Below are 20,511 nucleotides of genomic sequence, written 5' to 3'. Positions count from 1 at the left end.
AGATTTTTCTATCATGTGGTGCACGGCTGGATTGTCTCTCAGTCAAGGGATGGTGCCAGACCCATTTATTGTGAGAGTGGCTGGCACCGTTCCAGCTTGTAATGAATCTCTGCCTCTTGCACAACATCTTATCGCAGAGGCAAGAGGCTGTTTAGCACCCAGAGCATTCTATGGCTGAATTTCACTTCCTCCTCAAACAAACAGCACATTGATGAGCAGAATTGCTGATTCTAGCAGCACAGCAGTGGGCAAGTGGTGTTGCTGCCTCAAGACTCCAACGTTCCCGGGTTCTAATTCTGACATCTGGTGCAGTGTGTGTGTGTGTGTGTGTGTGTGGAATGTGCATGACTCCACTGGGCTCCTCTGGGTGATCCAGTGCCCTCCCAGAGCACAACAACTTCGTTTAGTTTAGTTTAGAGATACAGTGCAGAAACAGGCCCTTTCGGCCCACCAAGTCCACGCCGACCAGCGATCCCCGCACATTAACACACTATCCTACACACACTGGGGACAATTTGCACTTATACCAAGCCAATTACCTAGAAACCCTGCATGTCTTTGGAGTGTGGGAGGAAACTGAAGATCTCGGTGAAAACCCACGCGGGTCACGGGGAGAACGGACAAACTCCGTACAGACAGCACCCGTAGTCGGGATGGAACCCGGGTCTCCGGCGCTGCAAGGCAGCAACTCTACCGCTGCGCCACCGTGACCGCCCTTGCAGATACGTTAATTGCCTATTGGTAAATTGTGCCTAATGTGCATGAGTGGGCAAGAGAATTAGGAGGATTCGTTAGAAGGAATAGGCTGTCAGCTGATAAGTTGGGGAACGGGAATATCAGGGTTCTTGACAGCCACCATCGACTCGATGGGCTGAATGGCCTTTTTTTTTAAAGGTAAGAGTTATTGCCAGTTTTAAAAAGAGGTTCAGTAGCGTGCCATTTTGTTTTTCTAACGTTTCTTTCATGATGTTTTCACCAATATATCTGGGTCATTCTGAAGGCTCCAGTTTGTACCAATTCTCTCCAGTTAGTCTCAGAAACAACAAAGGAAATGTTAAAGCCACAATGTGACTGCATTCTCTCCAGTCCAGCAGTGTCTCTGCCAACAGAGAAAGTGAACCACAAGACCACTTGCTACCCCTGCATCGACAGACAAGATATTGGATGCATTACAAACAAGGCTAGCAAATGTGGTGGAAGGTCCAGTCAATCTTTGCCTGAGGACTGTTCAAATTTTCTACAGTACCAACACGGTGGCACAGCGGTAGAGTTGCTGCCTGACAGAGTTTACAACACCCGAGACCCGGGTTCGATCCTGACTACGGGCGCCGTCTGTACGGAGTTTGTACGTTCTCCCCGTGACCTGCGTGGCTTTTCTCCAAGATCTTCGATTTCCTCCCACACTCCAAAGACGTTCAGGTTTGTAGGTTAATTGGCCTGGTGTGTAGAGTAAATTGTCCCTGGTGTGTGCAGGATAGTATTAATGTGCGAGGATCATTAGGTCGACATGGACTCGGTGGGCCGAAGGGCCTGTTTCCTCGCTGTATCTCTAAACTAAACACTTTATGTTACAGCATCTTTAATCTGGACCGATGTTATATCGTGATATAACCATAGCATCCGTTTAAAAATCAGATTTGTTTAGCTGCTTTGCATCAAACGCACAAAGTAAAGACGCAAGGACTATTATTGCGTAGGAAAATAACTGCAGATGCTGGTACAAATCGAAGGTATCACAAAAAGCTGGAGTAACTCAGCGGGTCGGGCAGCATCTCAGGAGAGAAGGAATGGGTGACGTTTCGGGTCGAGACCCTTCTTCAGACTCTTCGACCTGTGTCTGGCCTGTTTTACTGATCGCTTTCAGACCGACTATTATTGCGGTCACCAAGTAGAACGCGTTCTCGCCAATGAAGCTGACAGCTGGTCAGCAAATGATTGTGTAGGGATTCTGACGATGGGTGAACAGTATCAGCACACAGGATCCCATTATTACTGAGTTTTAATTAGAGTGGAAATAAATCTGGCCTCAGACTTTGGCTTGTTGTTTTACATTTGTAATCGTGCAAATTTCACAGCTGCAGCAACCTGGCAGCTTTTCGGCTTACAATGGCCTGTTTTCTTCATCATGGTTATTTTTTTGCATGTCCCTCATTCATTGTTCTACATCTCTCTACGTCATCGTCTATATCCCTCCTTTCCCTTTCCCCGTGACTCTCAGTCTGAAAAAGGGTCTCGAACCGTAACGTCACCCCATTCCTTCTCTCCAGAGATGCTGCCTGCCCCACTGAGTTACTCCAGCATTTTGCGTCTGTCTTCAGCTAGTCATTGGATGTCACTCTCTGCCCGTTCGCCTTTTTGAACCGAGTTTGACTCCACTCCGGATTAGAACAATGAAATCCTCCTCTCTCAGTTGCCATTAACAATCGCACGAGAGATATTTACACACTAGAGTTGCCAACTGTCCGGTATTAGCCGGGACATCCCGTATTTGGGGCTAAATTGGTTTGTCTCGCACGGGACTGCCCTTGTCCCGTATTAGGCCCGGGGGACGCTGTAGGCCCGGAATCAGTAGCCCGGGACGCTGTAGGTCTGGACAGTGTAGGTCCGGGCAGTGTAGTCCCGGGCGCCACCTAACGGAGGTTGCGTAGCAACCCATCTCCCGGCCCGGGCGGCCGCCATTGGTGCTGGCTGGGTGAGGTCACGTGGGGCGCGGGGCCATGACGTCCCCTTGTCCCTTATTTGGGAGTGAGATAGTTGGCACCCCTAGTGGATGCAGAGAATTAAGGGGAGGACCAGGGACACAGTGGGTGGGGTCACCGAGAACTGAGGGACCCGGCATGGGAAGAGGGTGGGGTAGGGGGGGCAGCAAGTACTAAGAGAGACCAGTTGCGGAGGGGCAGGGGGGGGGGGGGCAGCAGGTACTAAGAGGGACCCTGTGCGGAGGGGGGGGGGGAATACCGAGAACTAAGAGGGACCCTGGAAAGGGTTGGGCCTAGGATTGCCAACTGTCTCGTATTAGCTGGGACATCCCATATATTGGGCTAAATTGGTTTGTCCCGTACGGGACCGCCCTTGTCCCGCATTAGGCCCGGACACTGTAGGCCCGTGGGGTGCTGTCGGCCCGTACACTGTAGGCCTGGGGGGGCGGTCGCCGCCTAACGGACGTTGCGTGGCAACCCGCATTCCCGGCCCGGGCGGCCAGCCATTGGTGGAGCGGGAGCACGTGGCCGCTGGCTGGGTGAGGTCACGTGGGGCGCGGGGAAGTGACGTCACCTTTTGTCCCTTATTTGGGAGTGAGAACGTTGGCAACCCTAGTTGGGCCTGTTGCCACGTGCGGCAGCAGGCTGTAGATAGGACTGTTCGGTGAACGTTTTGTCACTTTGCCGGCTCCTGAACATGGTCTCACTTGCTTGCTCTCTGGGTGAGAGGTCTGCTGTGTGATTTTACCGGGTTGTATGCAAATCAAAGCATTTCACTGCACCTACGTACTTGTGACAATAAAGTATGATTGAATCTTTGGGGCTAATACGGGACAGAAACAAACCACACATCGTTGCACACAAATCATCACCATGTCACCAGTCTCAGAAATACCATCGAGCTGCAGATCGATATGACGGAAACGCATTAAAATAACTCTCTTCCCACTGGGTTGATGGCACAGATCCCTCCAAATTCCCAACTACAATGCAAACTACATGTACACCACAACGATTCACAGCTTCTCCCCATATTTCAGAAAATCTATTCATGAAACTTCTTTCATTTGTCACCCAAACCAGAAACTTTTAAGTGGTATATTAGAACAAGAAACAAATCAATTTCAGAGCACACTTCAAATATTTGTGCAGTTCTGGTCGCCCAGCTATTGGAACGATGCCACTGAGCTAGAAAAGGTGAAGGAATGATTAGAAACATGGAAAATCGGTTCAGGTGTAGGCCTTTCAGCCCTTGGAGCCAGCACCGCCATTCAATATAAATCATGGCTGATGATACAAAATCAGTACCCCGTTCCCGCTTTCTCTCCATCTCCCTTGATTCCTTTAGCCTTAAAAGAGCTAAATCTAACCCTCCCTTGAATACATCCAGTGAATTGGCCTCCACTGCCTTCTGTGGCAGAGAATTCCACAGATTCACAACTCTCTGGGTGAAAACGTTTTTCCTCACCTCAGTCCTAAATGGCCCACCCCTTATTCTTAAACTGTGACCCCTGGAACTGGACTCCCCCAACATGGGGAACATTTTTTTCTTGCATCTAGCCTGTCCAATCCCTTAAGAATTTGATATGTTTCTATTAGATTCCCTTTCATCCTTCTACATTCCAGTGAATACAAGCCTGAGGATGTTTCCAGGACAGAAAGTAGAGACTGAAAAAGGCTGTGACTTTTTCCCCTGGTACATGGAAGGCTGAACCTTGTGGAGGTGAGTAAAATCAGGAGTGGTATAGATAAGGTAAATGTTTACAGTCTTTTTCACAAGGTCGGAGACTCTCAGCCTGAAGGTTGTAGGCTTCAGCTGAGAGTTGTAAGATTTAAAAGGCACCCGAGGGGAAACATTTTCCACATAGTGGGTGGCGGGATATGGAAGGAGCTGCCAAAGGAAGCTGTAAAGTTGGACAGAATTGCAATATTCAAAGGACAGGTAAATGGGTGGAGAAGGTTTGGAGGGATATGGGACATCTGCAGGCGGATGGGACAAAGCTCAGATAACATTTTTGTTCGGCTAAGGCAAGGGGGCTGAAGAGCTTGTTTCGGTGCAACTCTACGACTCCATTAGGGTGTTTTCACGAGTGGGAGAGTCTAGGACAAGAGGTCATAGCCACAGAATTAAAGGACGTTGCTTTAGGAAGGAGATGACAAAAGAATTTCTTTGGTCAGAGGGTGGTGAATCTGTGGAATTCTTTGCCACAGAAGGCTGTGGAGGCCAAGTCAATGGATAGTTTTTTAAGGCAGAGATAAAGTAGATAGATTCTTTATTAGTATGGGTGTCAGGGGTTATGGGGAGAAGGTAGGAGAATGGGGTTCGGAGAGATAGATCGGCCATGATTGAATGGCGAAGTAGACCAGATGGGCCGAATGGCCTAATTCTGCTCCCATCACTTATGACCTCGTGACCATAAGGCTCCATGACGTACATCAATACCAGAATGAAATCAGAACTGTTGTGTACTTGAGATTTTAGATTTTTAGATTTAGAGATACAGCGCAGAAACAGGCCCTTCGGCCCACCGGGTCCACGCCGACCAGCAATCCCCACACACTAATACTATCCTACACCCACTAGGGACAATTTTTTTTTAACATTTGCCCAGCCAATTAACCTACATACCTGTACGTCTTTGGAGTGTGGGAGGAAACCGAAGATCTCGGAGAAAACCCACGCAGGTCACGGGGAGAACGTACAAACTCCGTACAGACGGCATCCGTAGCCGAGTCTCCGGCGCTGCATTCGCTGTAAGGCAGCAACTCTACCGCTGCGCCACCGTGCCGCCACTCTAATAAAACCTCTGTGCATGCAAGTGCCGATGGCTAGCTAGCATGCCAAGTGAAAAATGTCAAAAGTTGTGCATTGTGAACGCCAAGAGCCAAGTGCCCTAAAGAAATCACGAGGGAGGATGTATAAAATGTGAAAGGAGACGGACAGAACGTCTGATTGGTTTCTGCTCTATTGTGACAGGTTAAAGGAGGAAGTGCTCTGGGCACTTTGAGTGAGAATACCATAAATCTATTTGCAAATAATGGTGTTTAAAAATGCCATTCAACACAGCGACTTGTTTTCCATTTGGGAACAGACAAAGGGTTTTGTTCTGCATGTGGAGGTACTGCTACCAAATCGGAGGTTCATTTCGCTGAAGACTGTTCTGTTCTGCCAATATTCTCATCTGTCGTCAGCATAAAAGGCCACCTACAATGAGATGTGCAGGAAGGAACTGCAGATGCTGGTTTAAACATATGGACACAAAAGGTTGGAGTAACTCAGAGGGACTGGCAGCATCTCTGGAGAGAAGGAATGGGTGACGTTTCAGGACGAGACCCTTCTTCAGACTTACAGCTTGGGCACTAGATGGGGAAGGAGGGGAAATGTACAAATCTCCAAATAAGTAACATTGAGACTGGGAAGGAGCATGCAACAGCAATCAGTGCTTGTGAATGGACCCCCAGTCCAGAAGAAGAAATTATCAGGGAACACGAGGTTAATCCCCGGGATGGCGGGACTGTCATATGAGGAACGATTGGAATGGGCTTGTATTCACTGGAGTTTAGAAGGATTAGAGGGGATCTTATAGAGACGTATAAAATTATGAAAGGACTGGACAAGCTAGATGCAGGAAAAATGTTCCTAATGTTGGGGGAGTCCAGAATCAGGGGCCTCAGTCTAAGAATAAAGGGGAGGCCATTTAAAACTGAGGTGAGAAAAAAACGTTTTCACCCAGAGAGTTGTGAATTTGTGGAATTCTCTGCCGCAGAAGGCAGTGGAGGCCAATTCACTGGATGAATTTAAAAGAGAGTTAGATAGAGCTCTAGGGGCTAGTGGAATCAAGGGATATGGGGAGAAGGCAGGCACGGGTTTCTGATTGTGAATAATCGGCCATGATCACAATGAATGGCTCAAAGGAACAAATGGCCTCCACCTGCACCTATTTTCTATGTTTCTATGTTAACATTGTCAACTTCTTCTGAATTAGAGCTTCACAGGATCCATTATCACCAGTCAGCTGAAAGAGACAGGCCATTTCTTTCAAACAGAGATAATCTTTCATTGTGAAATGAAAGGCTTTATTGGAAAGCCATCTGCCTCAGGGCCAACAAAAACATGCATAAACAAGAAGCAAAGATTTGTTTCCATCCTTCTTCATGCCAACAAACATCTCCAATGCCAGCTCTTAGCTTTCACTCCTTTTGCACATTCAGCAGTTCAGGGCCACACAGTGGCCCAGCGGTAGAGTAGCTGCCTTACAGCGCCAGCGACTCGGGCTTGATCCAGACTAAACGTGTAGTCTGTACGGAGTTTGCACGTTCTCCCTGTGACCGCCTGGCTTTTCCCAAGGTGCTCCGGTTTCCTCCCATATTCCAATTTGCGCAGGTTTGTAGGTTAACTGGCTTCTGTAAATGATCCCTCGTGTGTAGGATGGAACTAATGTACGGGTGATCGATCACTGGTCGAGCGTGGACTCGGTGGACCGAAGGGCCTGTTTCCACACTGTCTCCCTAAACTAAGACGAAAGTAATGAGTGCCCCCTAAATTCACTCCTAAATCTCAGCATTCTCTTCTTAATTCGGAAAAATAATCGCTTCCGAGTCATTCTTCAGATATTAACGTGAAAGACAAATTACTTCAAATGGGTTGGGTTATTTCCCATTTCTAAGGGTTAATGGGGAGAAGGCAGGGAAATGTCTGGGGTTATGGGGAGAAGGCAGGAGAATGGGGTTAGGAGGGAGAGATAGATCAGCCATGATTGAATGGCAGAGTAGACTTGATGGGCCGAATGGCCTAATTCAGCTCCTATCACATGGCATTATGGCCTTTAAAAGTGTAATTCACTTTGATATGTGCTCACAGGGCTGGAATTCCACACGACCTTAATAATGACAGGATATGCAACTTAATGTCATTATCTCAGATCAGAACCAGCCAAGTCAAATACCTCAGAAACACAAACAACTGGAATGAATACACGTGATTTAGTTTGAGATAATTTAATTCTTAAAATAGACCAAAATAGAAAATATTTTTTTTAAATTTACTTTTTAATGACTAGGTCACCATGGAGCCCCTTTTCATGGAAATTTATTTAGACTTTAGAGATACAGGGCGGAAACAGGCCCTTGGGTCCGAGTCCACACCAACCTGTGATCCCCAAACACTAACAATATCCTACACATTGAGGACAATTTTACCGAAGTTAATTAACCTCCAAAACTGTTTGCCTTTAGAGTGTGTGAGGAAACCGGAACACCCGGAGAAAACCCACGTGGTCACACAGAGAACAAACTCCGTACAGACGGCACCCGTAGTCAGGATTGAACCCGGGCCTTTGACGCTGTAAGGCAGCAACACTGCCTCTGCGCCACTGTGCTGCCCACTTTGGTCAATAATTTATAACGGACACCCATTTAACCGTGTTCCTTAGTCTGTCGTGGTGAAGGTAACCAAACTATTTCTGCTATGATTTTTTTCTGGGTCTTTTTTTAATTCAAATAAATAAATCAAAAACGGTCTTTAAAGATGGATGTTTTTTTGGCCTCAATGCCATCTAGTAGTAACATCCTGAAGGTTGGGGGGATGGGGAAAGAGAGAGCATCATGCAGCAGATTATTTTGACAAACTGCATCATGCAGCAGATTATTTTGACAACCTGTTTCTGGTTATAGTCAACCTCTAAAGAAATTTTGAGCAGTTTGCTAAATGGCAAGGATGAGGAATAAATGTATTGCAATAGTTTGCAAACAGCTACAGAAAGATGGATTATGACCAAAGCAACAAACTAAAGATTTTTAGGAAGTAAGCAAAGATATAAAAGTGATATATATCGTGCTTGTCTATTGTTAATTGAGCATTAGATACATCCCCTGGAGAAAATAAGACATTCTGCAGCAATTACACCGCAAAGCCTCTGTTGATATTGTTTTGTAATATCCAAACAGGGAATGTTCCAGAGATCATGAAATGAAAACATCCATCATAATACCGAGTGCTCTTCAGAATTGACAAGAAACTCTAGATAGACACAAAATGCTGGAGTAACTCAGCGGGACAGGGGACATCTCTGGATAGATGGAACATCCTTCTCTCCAGAGATGCTGCCTGTCCCACTGAGTTACTCCAGCATTTTGTGTCTATCTTCGGTTTAAACCAGCATCTGCAGTTCCTCCCTACACAAGAAACTCGCCCCCCTCCCCTGACATCAGTCCGAAGAATGGGTCTGGACCCAAAGCGTCACCCATTCCTTCTCTCCTGAGATGCTGTCTGACCCGCTGAGTTACTCCAGCATTTTGCGATACCTTCGATTTGTACCAGCATCTGCAGTTATTTTCCTATACAACCAGATACTGATGATAACTTAACGGAAGCATTGCAGATGGACAGCACCAGAACAGTCAAGAACCACACGGTTATTGAGATCTGTTCTTCCATGCTTCGAGTTTAACAGCAAATATTATTGAGCCAGAATAAAGACGAGGCATTCTTTAGCTACGATATCTTGGTGGGAATGCTCAAAATTAATATTGTGCCAAAAGCAGAAAGCCATTCCACTTCCTAATATAGTTAGGAACTATATTGTGTTGGAAGGAAATGCAGATGCCGGTTTAAACCGAAGATAAACACAAAAAGCTGGAGTAACTCGGCGGGACGGCCAGCATCTCTGGAGACGTTTCGGGTCGAGACCCTCAGAAGAAGGGTCTCGACCCGAACAGTCATCCATTCCTTCTCTCCAGAGATGCTGCCTGTCCCGCTGAGTTGCTCCAGCATTTTGTGTCCATCCGAGGAACTGTATTACCGTACCACGTCCCAAAATGTATCCTAAAGAATGAAAGTCAAATTGAAAATTTGAACATCTGCACCGTGAATAGCTGCAAGAACAAGGTATGTGAAAGCCCCAACCCAACATCAAAATGTCTCCATGTCATAAAAAGCAAGTGGACATGTCCTACAAGACATTTGGACACTGTCGAAGGTATTTATTCACAAAATGCTGGAGTAACTCAGCAGGTCAGGCAGCATCTCAGGAGAGAAGGAATGGGCGACATTTCGGGTTGAGACCCTTCTTCAGACTGATGTCAGGGGGGGTGGGACAAAGGAAGGATATAGGTGGAGACAGGAAGATAGAGGGAGAACTGGGAAGGGGGCGGGGAAGAGAGGGGCAGAGGAACTATCTAAAGTTGGAGAAGTCAATGTTCATACCGCTGGGCTGCAAGCTGCCCAGGCGAAATATGAGGTGCTGTTCCTCCAATTTCCGGAGGGACTCACTATGGGACTGGAGGAGTCCCATGACAGAAAGGTCAGACTGGGAATGGGAGTGGAAGTTGAAGTGCTCAGCCACCGGGAGATCAGATTGGTTAATGCGGACCGAGCGCAGGTGTTGAGCGAAGCGATCGCCGAGCCTGCGTTTGGTTTCGCCGATGTAAATAAGTTGACATCTGGAGCAACGGATGCAATAGATGAGGTTGGAGGAGGTGCAGGTGAACCTCTGTCTCACCTGGAAAGACTGTTTGGGTCCTTGGATGAAGTTGAGGGGGGAGGTAATGGGACAGGTGTTGCATCTCGTGCGGTTGCAGGGGAAAGTGCCCGGGGATGGGGTGGTTTGGGTAGGAAGGGACGAGTGGACCAGGGAGTTACGGAGGGAACGGTCTCTGCGGAATGCAGAGAGGGGAGGGGATGGGACACTTTCAGTTGTCACTTTCAATTTCTGTTCTAATCTCTACTGTGATATGCTCTCCATTTTTTTCTACATAACCTATATAGTATTACAAATCCCACAGTAGGCAGCAACTGCTCAGGCAGTTGGAAATATGTGAACATCATCTGCTATTTAAGAAAGCTAAGAGTAATAATCCAGGAAATTATACACTAACTGCTCTAACATCTGTTTCAGCAAAGTACTAATGGTAATACATCAGAACATAATGAACAAAGACATTGAATATTTTCAGCTGATCAGTGAGAGTCATGATGGAAATGCAAAATGAAACAAATGCCAGAGACACAGCAATCGTCCCTTATCACGTGTCGTCTATACACTGTAAATGGATCGATTGTAATCACGTATTGTCTCTGCTGACTGGATAGCTCGCAACAAAAAGCTTTTCACTGCACCTCGGTATGCGTGACAATAAACTAAACTAAACTAAACTTCTGTGGAAAGAGCAATTGACAATGTTTCGAGCTCAAAGGGAAAGTCAGGAAATAAGTTATCTGACTATGCTAACTATGCTATCTTAGATGCACAGAGTCTCTTGCCAAGAGTAGGTGAATCGAGGACCAGAGGACACAGGTTTAATAGACAATAGGCAATAGACAATCGGTGCAGGAGTAGGCCATTCGTCCCTTCGAGCCAGCACCGACATTCAATGTGATCATGGCTGATCATTCTCAATCAGTACCCCGTTCCTGCCTTCTCCCCATACCCCCTGACTCCGCTATCCTTAAGAGCTCTATCTAGCTCTCTCTTGAATGCATTCAGAGAGAGTCATTAAGGTGAAGGGGAAAAGATTTAGTAGGGATCTGAGGGGTAACTTTTTCACACAAAGGGAGGTGGATGTGTGGAACAAGCTGCCGGAGGAGGTAGTTGAGGCTGGGACGATCCCAACGTTTAAGAAACAGTTAGACAAGTACATTGATAGGACCGAATGCGGATGGGGGGGACTAGTGTAGCTGGGACATGTTGGCCGGTGGGCAAGTTGGGCCGAAGGGCCTGTTTCCGCACTTTGTCACTCTATGACTCTTTGTGCAGTGAAGGTGGGCGAGGGCTGGATAGAACAAAAATAATACCTCTGATCGGATGTGACTATATAAGATCAGCCTAGTGTATAAGATCATGAGAGGAATAGATCGGGTGGATGCACAGGGGTAACATTTTCGCACAAAGGGTGGTGGGTGTATGGAACCAGCTGCCAGAGGAGGTGGTTGAGGATGAGACTATCCCAACGTTTAAGAAACAGTTAGACAGGTACATGGATAGGACAGGTTTGGAGGGATATGGACCAAGCGCAGGCAGGTGGGACTAGTGTAGCTGGGACATGTTGGTCAGTGTGGGCAAGTTGGGCCGAAGGGCCTGACTCCAGACTGTACCACTCTATGACGATGACTAAATGCAGATGAGGTGACTGCTTTATGGAGCAGCATTAACAATTTACAGCAGCCTCCAGTTGCCTGTCACTTTAATTCTCCATTCCCCTCCCACTCTGGCCCGTCTGTCAGTGGAGTCCTACACTATTCAATAAGGACTAACTGAGGCTTGAGGTACAATGCCTCATCTTCTACTTTGTAGCCTTTGGCATTCAACATCAAATTCAACCATTTCAATTAATCTCCAGGTCCACTTAAGCTGCATGATCTCCCCATTGCTAAGCACTTTAACTCCCCCTCCCATTCCAGTACTGACCTTTCTGTGTAGGAGGGAACTGCAGGTGCTGGCTTAAATCTAAGATTGACACAAAAAGCTGGAGTAACACAACGAGTCATCAAAGGGGACGAGGATCAAGGAAAATGTAGAATGAACCAACGCTAGTGAGGGGAAGGTGTGGATTCCTACATATCGGCGAGACTAAGTGCTGGCTCGGCCATCGTTTCGCTGAACGCCTCCGCTCAGTCCGCCTAAACCTACCCGATCTCCCGGTTTGTAAACATTTTAACTCCCCCTCCCATTGCCACACTGACCTTTCTGTCTGCTAGGCTTGTATACACTGGAATTTAGAAGGATGAGAGGAGATCTTATCGAAACGTATAAGATCATGAAGGGGTTGGATACGTTGGAGGCAGGAAACATGTTCCCAATGTTGGGGGAGTCCAGAACAAGGGGCCACAGTTTAAGAATAAGGGGTAGGCCATTTAGAACTGAGATGAGGAAAAACTTTTTCAGTCAGAGAGTTGTGAATCTGTGGAATTCTCTGCCTCAGAAGGCAGTGGAGGCCAATTCTCTGAATGCATTCAAGAGAGAGCTAGATAGAGCTCTTAAGGATAGCGGAGTCAGGGGGTATGGGGAGAAGGCAGGAACGGGGTACTGATTGGTAATGATCAGCCATGATCACATTGAATGGCGGTGCTGGCTCGAAGGGCCGAATGGCCTCCTCCTGCACCTATTGTCTATTGTCCTGGGCCTCCTCCATTGTCAGAGTGAGACCCAGCGCAAATTGGAGGAACAGCACCTCATATTTCGCTTGGGTAGCTTACATCCCAGTGGTATGCACATTGATTTCTCTAACTTCAAGTAGCCCTTGCTTTCCCTCTCTCTCCACCCCTCCCCCCTCCAAGTTCTCCGACCAGTCTGACTGTCCCCTGATTACATTTTATCTCCGTTTGCTTTGTTATCACCTTCTCCTAGCTAACAATGATCTGTTCTACATTTTCCTTGATCGCATCTCCTTTGATGTGTCGTTTTCACACCTTACACTTCCTTATCTCCAGTTTCCCTCTCCCCTGACTCTCAATCTGAAAAAGGGTCTCAACCCAAAAGGTCACCCATTCCTTCTCTCTGGGGATGCTGCCTGTCCCGCTGAGTTACTCCAGCATTTTGTGCTCAGCATCTTCATTTCTTTTTACATTTACAAGAGAAATTCAATTGAAAATTTCGCCTGATGAATTGAATTCTTCCAAGAGGAGACTAAATTAGCAAAGAGGAGATTGTCTGGAGATGTTATTTACATGGGCTTTCAGAGGTATTTAAAGAAATCCCAGGTAAGAGGCTTACTGCCGATGTCGAAGTTCACAGAATTGAAGACAGATTATTGAACTGGCAGCTGTTTGAGGAGCAGGAAAAAGTGAGCAAAGATGTTGTTCTGGTATTCTAATAGACTGGAGGCAGACAGTGATGTCCCACGGCAACTTGTTTTAGGGGTTCAATTTTCATTATGTTCTTAAAAGTGGGCGGTCACAGTGGCGCAGCGGTAGAGTTGCTGCCTTACAGCGAATGCAGCGCCAGAGACCCGGGTTCGATCCCGACTACGGATGCTGTCTGTACAGAGTTTTACGTTCTCCCCGTGACCTGCGTGGGTTTTCGCCGAGATCTTCGGTTTCCTCCCGCACTCCAAAGATGCGTAGGTTTGTAGGTTAATCGGCTTTACTTAGTTGAGAGATATAGCACGGAAATAGGCCCTTTCGGCCCACGCCAGCCAGCGATCCCCGCACATTAACACTATCCTACACCCACTAGGGACAATTTTTACATTTTAACAAGCCAATTAACCTACAAACCTGCACGTCCTTGGAGTGTGGGAGGAAACCGAAGACCGAAGATCTCGGAGAAAACCCACGCGATCACGGGGAGAACGTACAAACTCCGTACAGACAGCACCCGTAGTCGGGATGGAACCCAGGTCTCCGGGCACTGCCTTCGCTGTAAGGCAGCAACTCTACCGCTGTGCCACCGTGCCGCCCTTGTTGTGTTGTATCCTAGTGGGTGTAAGATAGTGTTAATGTCCGGGGATCGCTGGTCGGCGCTGACTCGGTGGCCCGAAGGGCCTGTTTCCGCGCTGTATCTCTAAGCTAAACAACTAAACAGGTTCAAGGCATTGATCTCCTCAGTGGAGATCAATGCCTTGAACCTGTTTAGTTGTTTAGCTTAGAGATGTTATTGCAATTAACACTCTGACAAGCTCTTAATTCTTTTTTTAAAAATGCTACATATTAGTGTAACAAATATTCTAGCAAACCCAAGTTTAAAATGGACTGTGGGCCGAGGTGTTTTAACAGGAGCACAGGAAACAGTGCCTGGTGAGCCAGGTACCAAATGATCAGGATTGCAGAACAATCTGATCGCGGAGTAGCAGAGTTTCACTGCAGCGATAATATCCACTGATGTGCGGCATCTCTCATTTCATGGGGAGCAGCTGTGGGCCCACAAGCAGCCCCACTGCTTCTTTACAATCGCAAGCTGCTAATGAGTCGCATGCCCGAGTCTACCGAGACATAAATCTGCTCGCAAACGGCATCCTGCTGCTCAATTGGAACATCAACCTGATGGCATCTTACTCTTCCTGAAGATTTCCCAGGGTTCCCCAAGTGACAGAGGAGCATGTACTTTGAAACGTACAGAGTAGCGGCAGGCTTGGAGTGAAATAGTGAAAGCGATATAAAACAGCATCACACACAGGTCGAAGAAGAGTCTGAAGAAGGGTCTCGACCCAAAAAGTCGCCCCTTCCTTCTCTCCTGAGATGCTGCCCGACCCGCTGAGTTACTCCAGCATTCTGCGTCTACCTGCGATCACACCTTCGATTGCGTGCTTCCATATAACAAATTAGATATAACAAGATTGATGGATTTGGGAAACTATTGGCACGACGCAGGCCAAATTGGTTATAGTTGTGATTTTGATCAGGATTTAGAGAACCACTTCAAAGTTATTTTGGAAATTGACTAGCGGAAACAAACCTGCCTTGGGGAAAGAAGTCAAGGACAAAAATAAGTAGTATAGGTAGTATAAGTAGTAGGGCGGCACGGTAGCGCAGCGGTAGAGTTGCTGCTTTACAGCGAATGCAGCGCCGGAGACTCAGGTTCGATCCTGACTACGGGTGCTGCACTGTAAGGAGTTTGTACGTTCTCCCCGTGACCTGCGTGGGTTTTCTCCGAGATCTTCGGTTTCCTCCCACACTCCAAAGACGTACAGGTATGTAGGTTAATTGGCTGGGTAAATGTAAAAATTGTCCATAGTGGGTGTAGGATAGTGTTAATGTACGGGGATCACTGGGCGGCACGGACTTGGAGGGCCGAAAAGGCCTGTTTCCGGCTGTATATATATGATGATGATGATAAGAAGATAACTGCAGATGCTGGTACAAATCGAAGGTATTTATTCACAAAATGCTGGAGTAACTCAGCAGGTCAGGCAGCATCTCAGGAGATAGTTCCTCTGTCCCTCTCTTCCCCTCCCCCTTCCCAGATCTCCCTCTATCTTCCTGTCTCCACCTATATCCTTCCTTTGTCCCGCCCCCCTGACATCAATCTGAAGAAGGGTCTCGACCCGAAACGTCACCCATTCCTTCTCTCCCGAGATGCTGCCTGGCCTGCTGAGTTACTCCAGCATTTTGTGAATAAGGACAAAAATAACCTTCCCTCAGTATTCAGACGATTGAAATTGAGAAGCAATGGCTTCCATTGATACTCGTGCAATGATACTCGATTTAAACCTTGCAAGACGCAGCCTTTAATATTTTTTAGCTTGCAGTAACTTAAATTAAATTTGTAATTTAAAAAAAATGATGTTTGAAAAAATCTGCAAGAAAAAGATTTTGTGTCTCTGAAACTTTTTAGTCCTCAATCCCCTGTTCACCATTAACATTACTGTTTTTAGTCTGACAATATTCTACAAAACAAGTTTTCTCGGGAACACAACCATCCAGTTACAGTAGAACTACCTGCAACCATGATCATACTTCATTTCCCAGGCTCAGAGGTTTCTCACAGATGAAGAATGACAAAGGAACTGGTACGTAGTCAGAGAATTCTCAAATGCACCTTAATGACTGTTGCGAGGCACAAAATGCTGGAGTAACTCAGCGGGACAAGCAGCATCTTCTTTAGTTTAGTTTAACTTAGAGATACAGCACAGAAAGTTTGATTGTGTGTGTTATTGCTTATTTTTATTGCTCTTGTTATTGGACTGTGGGTAATCTTTCATTTCACTGCACATTTATGTGTATGTGACAAATAAACTTGACTTCACATGCGGCCCACCGAGTCCACACTGACCAGCGATCCCCGCACATTAACAGTATCCTACACACACAAGAGACAATTTACATTTATACCAAGCCAATCAACCTACAAACCTGTGCATTTTTGGAGTGTGGGAGGAAACCGAAGATCTCGGAGTAAACCCACGCAGGTCACGGAGAGAACGCACAAACTCCGTACAGACAGCAACCGCTGTCGGGATCGAACCAGGGTCTCCGGCCCTGCAAGCGCTGTAAGGCAGCGACTCTACCGCTGCGCCACCGTGGCCGCCCTATAGAGAGAAGCAATCGGTGACGTTTGGGGTCGAGACTCTTCCTCAGACTGTTGCACGGAGCAATGGCAGAGGCCACGGGGCAAATTAACTGTTTGTCTACCTTGCATATGAAGGGAAAAATAAATAACTGAAACACCCATGGGCGAGGGATAAACACACACACACACTCACCAGCTATCATTTGCTTTAAGGAAACTGAAATACCATAAACTGAAACAGACATGAGGCAAGAGTTCAGCAGACATATCAAATACACTTGAAGTTAATCCCCATAGACTCTGTGCGAATGGTTATGATAATGAATTAGATTAAATTTCACAATTTTCAATTATCAGTCAGGTCAATACCTTAATAGACAATAGACAATAGGTGCAGGAGGAGGCCATTTGGCCCTTCGAGCCAGCACCGCCATTCAATGTGATCATGGCTGATCATTCACAATCAGTACCCCGTTCCTGCCTTCTCCCCATACCCCCTGACTCCGCTATCTTTAAGAGCTCTACCTAGCTCTCTCTTGAAAGCATCCAGAGAATTGGCCTCCACTGCCTTCTGAGGCAGAGAATTCCACAGATTCACAACTCTCTGACTGAAAAAGTTAATCATTGGAAACCTTTTATTTCAGACATGAATGGAAGTTGGGGTCTTTTGACTGCCACTTTAGATGTCAACTGCTTGGAACCTGCGCTGTGTAGAATGTTTAGTCAGTTCTGAATCAGCAGTGAATGAGAAGAGGCACTCAGATGATAAGTGCTGGGTTGGGTTGTGGGCTCCTGTTTGGCACCATGCACCAAATGAGATGATTCGACTTGGGACCGGATATCTCAAAACGAGACCTTGTTGCCTTGAGAGCTACTACATGTGATTCCACTGATCTTAATGGAGTTATCACATCCAGGTGTAACCAAAGAAACATTATTGAATTGAATTGAGTACTTTATTGTCACAGTGAAATTCTTTGCTTGCAAGGTATACATATAGTCGCCACATAAAGGGCGCTTACAAAGTTACAAATTCCCCCCCCCCTTTGTTCTTCCCCCCTTTCCCCTCTCCTTCACGGCAGTCCCCCCATGCCGGGTCCCCGTTGCTCTGCCCCCCCACCCCCCTCACGGTGCTCCCCCCCACGCCGGGTCCTCCTTTGTTCCCTTCTTCAGCAGCGACATCCTCACTCCATGTGGTTCGTCTTCATCCGTCGGTCGGCGCCATCAGCGTCCGCCGCACCGGCCTCTCCACTATCGCGGCTGGGTCCTCCCCGGACGCCTCCTTGGCACCGACCCAGGCCCCAGACGTGGGGGAAAACGTACAAACTCCGTACAGACAGCATCTGTATTCCCGGACACTGTAGGCCCGGACAGTGTAGGCCCGGACAGTGTAAGCCCGGACACTGTAGGCCCGGACATTGTAGGCCCGGACACTGTAGGCCCGGAAGCCTAGGCGGCGCCTAATGACCACCTCCCAGCCCGGGCGGTCGCCATTGGTAAAGTGGGAGCACGTGCACGCCGGCTGGGAGAGTTCACGTGGGGCGCGGGGCGGTGATGTCATCTTGTCCCTTATTTGGGAGCGAGATAGTTGGCACCCCTACCTCCAGTCCAAACAATTCACATCTGAGAATATACTGACATGACTGCACAATTTAACCTGTGCCTGTGGCCCTGCTAACGCTTCATTGCTGGTGCATTGTCAACCTTTGGAATCAGCCACCGCCACCCACCGCCCCTGTCCTGGATGCTGGAGGATGAAATCATCCTGAGCCAGGATGAAAGCTCCCTCAGAGCACCATTCTGGTATTACAGAGCTGCCACAGAAATGGGGGGAAACAGACAAAGGCCTGCAAGTTTAAAAATTACAGAGCAAGAGTGTGTCTGCGCAGAAAGAGTGTGAAAAACTAACGTTGCCTTTATCTCTAGAATGCCATGTGAAATGCATGTATGAAACGATGAGCGTTCTTATCCTGGGTCACCAAAGTAGCCATAGCCTTGGTACCAAGCAGTATTAAGGCCCTGCCTTGGTGCCAAATTTGTACCAGGCCTTGGTACAAATGTGTGACATCTGCAAACGTATGTGGTTCTCGATGGTACATGCATCCTGATGCAAGACGTGTCTTTGCGCTCACTATCATGTATGGGGCTGTGACGTTACAGCAGTGCGGTGGAGCGGTAAAAATCGTTGAGGCATTTGACAACAGAAGGATTGTAGAATCAAAGGCATTGGGTTGGTCTCCTGGGTCATTTATAATGTAACAATTCTGCGAATGTCAATATTATCTTACATCTCCAAATATATTCTACATTAAATAGAAAGGAAGCTCACCTCCAGATAGAAATTCTGGGTGAATTTCCATCATGTGAATGGCCATTCCACAGGGGCACCTGTACTATATTGCGTACTACGTTTTTGGTTCAAGCTCCACTCCAGAGATTACAGCACACAGGCGCATAGGAATAAATAGTTGCTGTGTTTCTTGATGAGTTGTTTAAATCTAGACCCTGTCTGCTCTCTCAATCTGGTGCAATCGATCCCATCCCATGATAATATTTGATGATCAGGAGTATTCTCCATGAAGTTCTGGCTGATACTTATCTCTCCACTAACATCAATAATTATTTGACTAATATCATGCTTGAGTTTGATGATGATTGGCCAATACATTTCTTGAACTATTTTAAATGTAAACACCTTTGGGCGTGTACAAAATCTTGAGAGGAATAGATCGGGTAGATGCACAGAGTCTCTTGCCCAGAGTAGGTGAATCGAGGACCAGAGGACATAGGTTTCAGGTGAAGGGGAAAAGATTTAATAGGAATCTGAAGGGTAACTTTTTCACACAAAGGGTGGTGGGTGTATGGAACAAGCTGCCAGAGGAGGTAGTTGAGGCTGGGACTATCCCAATTTTTGAGAAACAGTTAGACAGGTACATGGATGGGACAGGTTTGGAAGGATATGGACCAAATGCAGGCAGGTGGAACTAGTGTAGTTGGGACATGTTGGCCGGTGTGGGCAAGTTGGGCCGAAGGGCCTGTTTCCACACTGTGTCACTCTATGACTCTGTGTCGATGAGTTGCAGAGGCCTTTGGGATGTCGGTAGATTGTTTTAGGGAGCTATACACATGCGAGTGCTTTCAAGTTAATTCCTTCAAATGGAGTTCTGTACTTGAGGAAGACATTTGGCCGTAGAAAGAGCGCTTACAATTGAAGTGAATGGAAGACATAATGTATTAGCATTATTGAACGGTAAAATGTTAATTCCTGATCCCATTTGAAATCTGGTCACAAACTAAAAAGAAATAGAAACAGGGAGCGGTCTCCACATAGCATTGAAGGCAGTAATAATCCAGTCACTGGTAACCATGTGTTAAATTCAGTGCCTCCAGAAAAGCCTTTGGTCAATAATTAATTGCAGACAGACAGTATCATAAGACTTCACGGTGACTGGATCTGCTGATTTACAACTTGAAACCAAATTCAAAAAAATATTGCGTTCAAAAGTCCTGCATTGAATGAGCATGATACTCAAAAGACAATCTTCAAACTCAAAACCCTTTAATCCTCTGTATTGTTTGTTGCATCAATCAACACTAAAGCACAAATATTCAATATTAAAGAGACTAAGCCCGTCTCTTGCCCGTCCGTTGTCAGAATCATTCCTTGCTCTTTTCCTATCCTCACTCTGGGAAACGGTGCGTGCGTATGTTTGTTGGCACCGTTAATCTACGTTAAATGAAAAAAAGGTAGCTTACCTCCACAAAGAACTTTCCAAAACTTTTCCCATATCTGAATGGAACAACTTGGTGAGAATCAGGATCACCTGCAAAACACAGTGGGAGCAAAGTGAGCGAGTAACCTGTGCAAA

At 46.7% G+C, this 20,511-nt stretch overlaps 1 protein-coding gene across 5 annotated transcripts in view; it reads right to left on the bottom strand.

Moving 5' to 3' along the window:
* The window catches only part of sorcs2 (sortilin-related VPS10 domain containing receptor 2), a 658,785-nt gene that overhangs the window by 522,631 nt on the left and 115,643 nt on the right, over positions 1 to 20,511 (bottom strand). For all 5 annotated transcript variants that reach the window (XM_078407113.1, XM_078407120.1, XM_078407131.1 and 2 more), the window contains exon 2: positions 20,399 to 20,466. In XM_078407113.1, the coding sequence (XP_078263239.1) occupies positions 20,399 to 20,466 (68 nt within the window). The remainder of the gene's footprint in view (positions 1 to 20,398; positions 20,467 to 20,511) is intronic.

This window comes from Rhinoraja longicauda, chromosome 1 (genome assembly GCF_053455715.1).
Source record: "Rhinoraja longicauda isolate Sanriku21f chromosome 1, sRhiLon1.1, whole genome shotgun sequence".
Taxonomy (NCBI): domain Eukaryota; kingdom Metazoa; phylum Chordata; class Chondrichthyes; order Rajiformes; family Arhynchobatidae; genus Rhinoraja; species Rhinoraja longicauda.
Note: the sequence above shows the minus strand (reverse complement) of the source record. Positions and strands in the feature narration are given on the sequence as shown.